The sequence below is a fragment of the Mustela putorius genome, unplaced genomic scaffold, assembly GCF_011764305.1.
Source record: "Mustela putorius furo isolate JIRA1106 unplaced genomic scaffold, ASM1176430v1.1 tig00000460_pilon_pilon_pilon, whole genome shotgun sequence".
Taxonomy (NCBI): domain Eukaryota; kingdom Metazoa; phylum Chordata; class Mammalia; order Carnivora; family Mustelidae; genus Mustela; species Mustela putorius.
In genome coordinates, this window is record NW_025421389.1 from 15429256 (window position 1) to 15439735 (window position 10480).

General features: G+C 46.5%; 1 protein-coding gene across 1 annotated transcript in view; it reads left to right on the plus strand.

The window, feature by feature from the left end:
- SIAE (sialic acid acetylesterase) overlaps positions 1-8191 on the plus strand; it is a 38652-nt gene extending 30461 nt beyond the window's left edge. The window contains exons 8-10 of the mRNA XM_004750155.3: positions 4022-4176; positions 5393-5582; positions 7015-8191. Coding sequence (XP_004750212.1) covers positions 4022-4176; positions 5393-5582; positions 7015-7266 — 597 coding nt within the window. The 3' untranslated portion in view covers positions 7267-8191. The remainder of the gene's footprint in view (positions 1-4021; positions 4177-5392; positions 5583-7014) is intronic.
- Positions 8192-10480: the final 2289 nt, after the last annotated feature.

A 10480-nucleotide genomic window follows, 5' to 3' on the forward strand; every position in this document is an offset into this window, starting at 1 on the left:
GGTGGCAATAGCTAGAGAGACGTTAGAGACGGAGGACTGGAGCTCAGTGGAGTTAGATACGTGTGTGCGAGAGGTAGTAGGAAGGTGATCTGGAGCGTGGGAGGAAAGGAAGACTAGGAGGCTAGGAAGTCCGTGGGAGTATGCTTTTGTACCAAGGGTCTGGAGGAACGGTGGAGTGGACTGCAGAATGCAGTATGCTGTTGTAAAGTGCCCTGAGTGTGGCCACTTCATTATTCTGTGGCCAATCATATGCCTTCATTAGGAGCAGTATTTCTACTCATTGCTATGGGAGGCTGAACAGCACCCTAGTAGATCTCAGATCTGGGAAAACATGAATTTCTTTTGGGTATGGAGTGTGCTGGTGCCTCCGTGTGGCCGCTTTGGAGTAGAGCAAGCCACGAAACGGGCCTCCCTGCTGCCATTTTGAAACAACTTCCTGGGCTGCCGTGGCTGCATTTAGCATTTCTCTCTCTCGTGCTTCAGGCTAGTACTTACCCTAGACTCTTTCTGGTAGCTTTGTTGCCGTGATCCTCATCGTGACACTGGCTGGTGACCACGGTTCTGCTCTCAGTCTTCTGGCGGTGGTGTGGGAAGGAGTAGGGTCACTCACTGTGTCTTCTCACCAAGTTCCTTTATGAAGCTTCAGCAGCCTTTATCATTTCCTATGTTCAAGCAGATTTGCCCAAGAGATTTTAATAAGAGAACTGGAAGTGTCCCCTTGGTTCAAGATCGTGTCCTTTCTTCTACCATTGCAACCTCTCCAGGGTTTTCCTGAGGATTTTCTAGAAGGTCAAGAAGCAGAACACTTCCTGTGCTCAAAGCTCCATTTGGCCACATTTGTTGGGATGATCTCAGGTATTTGCTCGCTCTGAGAGTGAGAAGGCTGGGGGAGCAGTCTCTACATGACGTAGCTCCCCTCATGGGGACAGAAATTTGCAAATGGCGTCCAAAGATAGCGTGGTTGCTCCGTTTTCCAGCTTGTGGCCTGACTGCCTGTTAGATCATGGCTGTGAAAGAGGGGTGGCGGGTTGATGCCTCTCACTGGCTGGACAGGGGCTAAGAATAAGGTATGGTCTAATTCAGAGAACAGGGTGATATAAATATCAGAGAAGTGAGGAAGGAAGGGTTGGGACCACATGCGTCTAAGTAATATTAAAGAATTTTCCCAGGAGCTCTGTCTTCTGCAGGAGTAGGAGTCTGTCGACTTTAAGTCGAGATGAAAGCATTTACTCAGGATGTTAGAGTCAGACGCCCTTTTACTGCCTTTACTGCTCCTGCACTAGTCTGAGGTGCCATCATCTCTCCCTTGAAGTCTTGCCTCCTCTCTGGTCTTCCTGCTTCTACCTTTTCTCCCCTTTACGATAGTCTCATCATTTCAGTTAAAGCCATCCTTTGAAATGTAAGCTGCATCAGAAGGCTCCAGTGGTTCCGCCACGCAAGCGAGGTCAGCAAAGCGACAGGCGGTCCGCCCCTGCCGCACTGCCCGTCTGACCTCACGCCCTAACTCTCTTTGCCTTACTTGCTCCACGTCAGCTGCACTGGCTGCCTTAGTCTTCCAGCACACCAGGCATACTTGGCCCTAGGGCCGGCCATTTTCCTTTCCTTCTGCCTGGAAACTTCTTTCCCTGGTATGTTAGTTTTCTGTTGCTGCATAAAAAATTTCTGCATATTTAGCAGCTTCAAACAATGATGCACACATTTCTTATCTCACAGTTTGTGTGGGCGAGGAGTCTGGCATGCCTGGCTTAGCTGAGTCCTCTGCTCGGGGCTGCAGTGAAGGTGTTGGACAGAGCTGGGGTCTCAGCTGAGGCTTGGGGTTGTCTTCCAAGCTTAGGTGGCTGTTGGTAGAATTAGTTTCTTTGAAGCTGTAGAACTCAGGGCAGCTGATTTCTTGAAGGCAAGCAGGAGAGAGTCTCAGACTTCTCTTTTCAGACTTCCCCTTTTTAAAGAATTTGCTGACTGAGTTGGGCTCTGCATCTACTCTTCCTTTGGTTACCTTGAAGTCTGCTGATAAAGGGCCTTACCTACACTTGCAGAATCCCGAGATGGGTGTTGTCCTTTCTCTGGGTCCCATCCCCTATCCAGGTGGTTGCTTGCTTCTGTCATTTTGTCTTTTAGGCTGTCTTATTCCTGCCCATCCCATTTCTGCTGCTCTCCTAGGTCAGGCCTTTTCTCTCATGTGTCTAGAATGTTCTAGTAGCTTTTAAACCAGTCAGCCTCTCTGCTTTTGGGCTCTTTTCTTCACAGAATCATTTGCACGATCACTAGGTTATTAATCCTTTGAAATAGTCCTTTTATCATTTTCAGTGGCTCTCTAATTTCTAAATTAAGGTTAAATTCACACAGAATTAACCATTTTAAAGCATTCAGTTCAGTGGCATTAGTACATTCACAGTGTTCTGCAACCATCACCTCCATAGTGATCCCCTGTTGCTTGTGGGGGAGTTAGAAACGCTATCCAAACACTTGCCTCACCGTCTTAACAACATTGTCTTTCCTACATAAACCCTTCAGTTCAGCTCGATTACTCTCTCTCTTGCTTTCAAAATTGCCTTTTTCTTTCTTGGGTTTGCATATTATAAGATTCTGACATATCCTGTTTGTAGTGACTACTCATATTTTCTGGGCCCATCCAAGTTTTTTTTTTTCCCCAACATATTCTGAGGTCCTGTTGTCTTAGAATAATAAACTTTAATGCAGAGTACTTGCTGTCTGTGCCTCCATTGTAGCATTTAATTCATGCTATTTTATATTACTCTTTAACATTTCTTATGTACGGGTCTGTCCCCTCAACAAAGCTGGGAAGTACTTGTACCAGTTAGCTATTGCTATGTAACAGATCACCTCAAAACTCCATGGCTTAGCATAACATTTACTGTAGCTCACATGTGTGGGCTGCTGGAGGCTGGTTGATCTTGACTGAGCACCACCGAACTCTTTCATATCTTTGTGGGTCAGTGGCAGGTGGGGGCTCTCACTTAGGCTTGGCTGGAGTGGGTTAGAGGAGGACAGTCCGTCCCACGGCGCTCACCCTTCTGCAGAGAGCTGTGGACTAGGCCAGGCATGTCATTCTCCCGACAGCAGAAATGTGACACAGCAGGTGGAACCACACGGGTCTCTGGAGGCTGAGGCTAGGAACTGACGTGTCCTAACTTCTGTTTCAGTCTGTTGACCAAAGAAAACCACCTTAGAAAGTGGTGGGGGAACCCAGTCTTTCTTTTCCTGGGAGAAACCCCAAAGCCAGATGGCAGGAAGGTGTGACTGTAGGAAGGGGGGAAGAATTGGGGTCTTTGCTGCAATTTACCACATGCTCACAGTTGCTTTTCTCTCAGGTTCCTTATAGCACTTGAACATGTTTTAGATCGATGTGTCAGTTACCTGTTGCTATGTAACAAACAACCCCCAAAATTAGTGGCTTTAAAACGTCAGCCATTGTATTTGCTCATGATGCCATGGGTGGGTCAGGCAGGGCTCAGCTGGGGCGGCTCAGCTCTGCTTGATGTGATGTCAGCCCGGCTTGCTTCTGTGGCTACAATTTGAACTGAAGTCTCAAGCTTTCACGTGACTGTCCCCTCTGCTGAGTCCACAGGGTCATTAACCCCTCTCCCTCCTAAGGATCTTCCAATGTCCAAGGCCCCATCTCCATGTAGTTTCTTCGGGAGCGCAGCTGGACTGTTTTTACCTGGCCATCCCCAGGGGCCAGGAGAATGAAATCAGAAGGCAAGGGTACTTGGGACAATGACTCCGAGGCCAAGGGTGACTTCTACTGCATTCTGCTGGGTGGAGAATATCACAGGCTCAGCCCAAATTCAGTGGGAGGAGGAATAGGCTCCACCTCTTGATGGGCGTTACAGCACAGACACACTGGGGTGTCGGGGGAGGGGTATTCAGCCACAATGGTAAGAAGCTCACTAAGTACTTGTTGAATGAGCATTTGAATGAATGAATGAAGCAGAAGCAGAGTCTGCTTATGAAGAAGACTCTAGGACAGGGTTCTGATGCAACATTCTCTGCTTTTTAGTTATCTTCATATCTTTCTGCAACCTCGGATGACGCATTCCCCCAGATCCGTTGGCATCAAACAGCAGATTTTGGCTATGTCCCCAACGCAAGGATGCCCAACACTTTCATGGCAGTAGCAATGGATCTCTGTGATAGGAAGTCACCTTTTGGCAGGTACGGGTGCTTCTTGGGCTTTGTTTGAACAATACTCCCTGTTCTTTGTCTGTGGCCTTCACTCTGACGTTCACTTGTGAGAGGGCAAAGAGTGGGTGCCCTAAGGACTGGACCTTAGGAGCATTATCTGTTCATCATTTACACTGGCATGGGTTGCAGTAAATTAAACTTCTACATCTCAGTGCCTGGTGCAAGGACATTTTATTTCTTGTTCACACCACATGTCTGAAGAAGGTCAACAGAGGTCATCAGAGAGGTTTTGCCGGTTAGAGTCATTCACAGATCCAGAGCAACAAGATTCCAAGTTGGTCTGGGCTTCCAGGCACCTTAAAGTCTCCCCCTGGTGGTGAAAGGAGCTTTTGCTCACATCGCATTGGCCAGAGCAGGTCATCTGGCTCTGCTGGGCTTCAAGCTTCGGGCTTGGGGGAGAGCAGGAAGTGGACTTCTTCCCTGAACTCAGAGGGGCAGTGATGGGATATCTGTGAATGGCTCCATTGACTACCGCATGCTAGCTGTGGGACACAGGGGGATCTGAAGGGACATGGGGCCCAACTCATAGTGTCTGGTTTATAGTAGGAACTTGAACAAATATTTATTTTTTTGTTTTATTTTTAAAAGATTTTATTTATTTATTTGACAGAGAGAGATCACAAGTAGGCAGAGAGGCAGGCAGAGAGAGAGAGAGAGAGGGGTAAGCAGGCTCCCCGCTGAGCAGAGAGCCCCATGCAGGACTCGATCCCAGGGCCCTGAGATCATGACCTGGGCCGAAGGCAGAGGCTTAACCCACTGAACCACCCAGGTGCCCCAAATATTTATTTTTGAACAAATGAAGATTGATTGATTGAATGAATAAAACCTGGAGGGGGCTGAGTGATGAACGATGGATTCAGACGAAACACAGGACTTTCAGTGGCTAGAAGAATTTTGCGTAAGCTCTCCTCCAGTGCCTTTCCTCCCTCCCTGGGGGACCTTTATTCCTTCCAAGTCACCTGCTTTTTCATGGTTTCTCACCCATAGGAGGCCCAGAGCCCCATTTATGGTCACAATTCACCATGTCTCCTAAACAGACAAGCCACTGGTCACTGGCTATTAGATTTTGTCAGCTTCATTCTTATCTTCCTGAAGGGTGCTTTGTGTAATCCTTTTCTCTTTTTTCTTTTTTTTAAAGTGTGGTTACTGTTGCGCTCAAGTTCTCTGCTTGTTCTTTCTCCTGCAGCATCCACCCTCGAGACAAACAGACAGTGGCTTACAGGCTGCACTTGGGGGCCCGGGCTGTGGCTTATGGTGAGAAGTTGATCTTTCAAGGACCACTGCCTGAGAACATGGAGCTCCTGGCTGACAAGGGGCTGCTCAACGTCACGTATTCACAGGAAATCCAGGTGCAGAGGCAGGACAAGATATTTGAGGTGAGAAGAATGTTGAAACAGTAGGGATTCATCCTATGTCAGGGTTTTCTCCACCCCAAGGCCCATCTCTAATTGTAACATTTCTGTGAGGCAGAGCTTGGCTTTTAGTAGGGTGGAGTTTATCTCAGAGGAGTGACTGAGTAGCTATTAATTCTTTCACTTAGTGGTAATTTGATAGGACAGCCCAGGAAAGGAATTCATATTAAATATTCCTTTTGTATTTCTGCTCCCAGAGCAGCCATCTTTGCTCTGGTAAGGGCTTGGGGCTTTCTGTGGAGGTTACCTATTGAAAGATTCCTTACTCCTGAGTATTTCCCTCATCCTTGGATGTCTTTTTATATCACACGATCCCAAATTCTAATATATTTTTCAATTTAGTGTTTCCTTTGAGAGGCTTAGCTTGGGGGTTTGTAAGTCAGTGTGAATTAATGTAATGAAACTACTTTCTTCTAGTATCTAGTGAGGGAGAGAAGGAGCCACACTTACCCTTGTTCCATTGTGGAACGAGGGCAAATAATTAAAGAGCCTTTGAGGGGTCTTCCATGGTTGGGGGTGCAGGTCGAGGCATTCCTCTTGGAACATGGAGATGAGCGTCTCTGGGAACCTGAGGCCATCAGGCTGGATGGGGTGGGGGGAGCAGTGTATGAAAAGAGGGCACTGGAGGGAATGAAAGAACATGGAAGACCAACTTGAATTATACACTAGCTTCTCTAGGGCTGTTCTCCTCTGGTGTCCCAGCTGCAACACCCACTTGCCTCAGGTGCTTGGGCAGCACTAAACCGCCCTGAGCTTCTCTGGACACTGGGGCTAAGGTAATTCTAGCTCTCCAGAAGTCTCCATGCTGAGTTCAGTTCTCCCCTGTAGTCAGCGGCTGGCAGTCTGCCTGTCATCCAGACCCAGAATCCTAGTTGGGAGCAGGACAGAATTTCACCTATGGGTACTGGATAATTTATGTCCCCTTCCTTGGATTGTTTCTGGTTGGAGAGAGGCTTATTATCCAAGGTCCCTTTGTGCCCCTTCTTCATTCCCTAGCTCCTTTGGGCGGGCCAGAGCGCTCACAGCAGCTGGACTGCTCCATCGGCTCAGTTCTGCCTGCTGTGCCATCTGGTCAGACGCAGATGTTGCTGGGAGCCTAAATTCAAAAATATATTAGAATTTGGGATCGTGTGATCTCAACGCTCTATGTGATGATGCCTCCTTGTCTTCCTGTCACTGAATGGTTTATTGATTGATTGATTTGATCACATGAGCATTTCTCATCACACTATGGCTGTGTTGACCAAACCCAACCTGAACTCGGGTTTGTTCTGGTTCTTGTAGGAAAGGCATCCTTGGCTAAGTGTGGCTCCTTCTCTCCCTGTGACCCCTGTTTCCAGTCTTTTGGAATGGCCTCACTGACCCAAGCATTGCGATGTTATCATTCTCTTGTTAGGTCTCATGTTGCCGTGACCGTCAGTGCAAGTGGCTCCCAGCTCCCATGGACGCTTTCTCAGCCCAGACGGTGGCCCTGAATATCCGTTCTTGCCGTGGCGCTCTGGCTGCCGTTCGCTACGCCTGGACCACGTGGCCTTGTGAATATAAGCAGTGCCCCCTGTACCACCCCATCAGCACCCTGCCAGCCCCTCCCTTCATTGCGTCCCTGACAGACCCAAGGCGGGGCAAGCACAGCGAGCTTGCTGAGTGACGTAGTGGCCTCACGACCCTCATCTTGGACTTGTGGGTCCTTGAGATTTGGGCATTTAGGTGTTGAAGTGATGACAACTAATGCTTTTAAAGGCAACTAATAGCAAAGCCGCCTGGCCAGCTCCCAGCCAGCACATGGTTGTTTCTAGATTCTGAATAGGAGACAAGCCAGTGCTGGCAGGCAAAGGAGATGCTTGCCTTTTGTCCCCTAGACAGCCTAGTGTCTTACTGGACTAATTCCCAGCTACAAACAAATGCAGCCTGTGTCATTCACTTGCCTTGTGGAGAGCGTGCGGTGTCACACTTTTGTGACCTTATGTCCAGCGTTGGGTGGAAATACACGGCTGGAAGAGATTTCAAGGCTCATTATTTATGTGTTCTTTACAGGATCTGGCTAGTGGTTACTGAGTCTCTGTACAAAGTTTCTAAACTTCCCAACAGTTTTTCCTTATGTAGAACTGAACTCTTTCTAGCCCTATTTGTGTTCTCAAAGCCAAAAACAGTTCTGTTCCTTCAGTCTAAATAATGATAATGTGACTGTCTGAAACCAACCAGCCCCGTGTGCAGGCATGTGGGATGGCGCGGAGGGGCTGCCTGAGGGAGGAGGAGATGGGGGCGTTGGTAGCGGCCCAGGAACGTATGTGGGCAGCCAGGGACGGGTGGGGGAGTCACAGGCTCAGGACTTGACAACAGAGGTTCCTGAGAAGCAAGCAGGTTCAGTATAATCTCAGGCTTTTTAAGGTAAGAGGTTTACCTATAAAAAGGATAACCCAGATGGAAGAAAAAAGAGGCTGAAAATAAAGCTCCATGATAAGCATGTAGAAAAATAATCCAGATGGGACAAATGTGAAAGCGTGCTCTGTGTGGACTGTTAAGAATTGTAATGCTATTTATTGGTTGATTAAAAACAGCTAACAGCAACTTGATAACTGTGTCATCTATTGGAATCTGGAAATAAAAATATAATCATTAGTGGCAATTTATAGCCCATCAAAACCGGGTTAGGAACAGGTTTGTAAATGGTCCTCTGAAGCATGAGTAGCTTCCTCTCCCTTAATGGGAAAAAGAACTAAAGCACGAAGCACCTGACCCACGGGGCCCTGGTGTAGCTCCGAGCACCCCCAAGTCAGTGCCAGGATTTATTTTGTAAAAAACCAATACAACTACACAGTCTGCAAGGAGCTTTGGCTCCTCAGAGGGCTTTTGGTGTACAGTTAACTCCCAACACCCATGCCTTGACCTCGTATGCATCTGACCTAAGGGGAACCACAAACCTAGGAACAGACTCCTGAGAAAAAGTAAATCTGCCCTCCCCTCTGGCAACACACATGCACACGGGCTTTTCTAATTCGCAGGTGGCTTGACATGATCAGGATCCATACGCCCAGGCTCCTTCCTTCCCCAATCACCAAGTGTAACACAGGGAAGAAATTAGCTTCAAGAAGTAGATAAATTAATGAGAAGTCATGTGAAACTTCATTTTTAATGGCTGAATCATTTAAAACATTCTGCGGGAATTCAGTTTATTTTCCAAATGAAAATAACTTTTTAGTATTTGAAAAATGAAGTTTATAATTACTGTAGATTTGGACACTAACAAAAAAGAATAAACAAGTAAGAATCACCCCCAAAATTTATCATTTGGCAAAAAACATTTAATATTTTGGTAAACATTCACTTGATTTTCTTGGGTTATATTTTACATACTACATGTCATAATGTTTTTGACTTACTCTAGTAAAATATTTTTCCTACGTAAATTGAGTATAACTGAAGTGTTTCAGTTTGTGGGAGCCCCCTACTTTAACCAATTTTCCATCAGTGGACATAGAGATGTTTTCCAATCTTTCCCTGTTCTAACAAATACTGTGAGAATGTTATGTGCAGACATCATAGTGCACTTACCTCCTTGGGATTCTTAATGTGGAGTAACAATTTTAAGGGAAATATGTTTAAAATTTTGATACTTACAGCTTAATTCTCTTGAAGGGTCCAATAGTGTACAGCCCAAGGTATAGTGCCATTTAGCCTCACTCCCATTGACACTGGATATTGTCAAATTTAAACCTACTGGGGGGGGATCAAGTTTTTAAAAATGATCCACAGTAAACACATTTTACATTTATTCCATGTACCCCTTTTGTGTGTATTGATGTGATTTTTATATAAATACACATATACACACTATAGTTGAAACCCAAATTTCAACAATTTGACATGTGATGTCTTCTACTTAGTTCTGTTTTATTTAACTTAAAAAATGGAGGTCTTGGCTCCCTAAGTTTAGGAACAAACAATGGGTTGAGATCTCTATTTAGAACCACTCCTCCAGGAAAGTTAAATACTCAGATTAAAGCAAATAGCATGATAACTTATTTAAAAAAAAAAAATAAGTCTTTCTTAAAGTGAGGGTGGCTTTTGAGGGGGCGCCTGTGTGGCTCAGTGGGTTAAGCCTCTGCCTCAGCTCAGCTCCTGCGTCCTGGGATCGAGCCCCGCTTTGGGCTCTCTGGTCAGCAGCAAGTCTGCTTCTCTAGCACCCCCGCCTGCCCCTCTGCCTACTTGTGGTCTCTGTCAAATAAATAAATAAAATCTTTAAAAAAAAAGAAAAAAAGCGAGGCTCGCTTTTATGTGTTTTACTCCAACAGCACTACAAGAAGATATTTGCTCTATGTAAAAGCAGCAGCTGTCATTTCTGTGGAAGTGCACATGTCCAGCCAACTTAGGCAGTGACAGAAGGAAAACATGAAAGCATTAACAGCTTTGAGTCTCCCCTTTATACCTCTGGTTTGCTGTTACCCAAATTTTATCTTTTTATACTGTAAAAACTATACAAACTTATAAAAGGACTATAGGGAAGAGTCATAGAGTTAACAGAGGTTACTCTAGTTTCTGAGTCTCGTGGCCAGTGCGCTCTGCTCTCAACATGGCTGTCCGACCGATCTACTCCTGGGAAACAAGATCCCCTTCTTCTTGTCCCCAGTCAGCAGCTAGGAACTGCAGCAGTGACACCTGTCACCACTCCTTCCCCGTTCCACCCCTTCTGGGGTCCTTCCGTGGCTTCCATCCAGCCGGCCTGGGTACCTGGTGGGGCGCATGGTTCCACTGTGGTCCAGGTCGGGTGAGGCGGGTTTGAAACCTCCCCCTCAGCCCCATAAGCAAGGCCGACACGTTCAGATGCGTGGAATACAGTCATGTCATTAGCCGGCTAGCGAAGT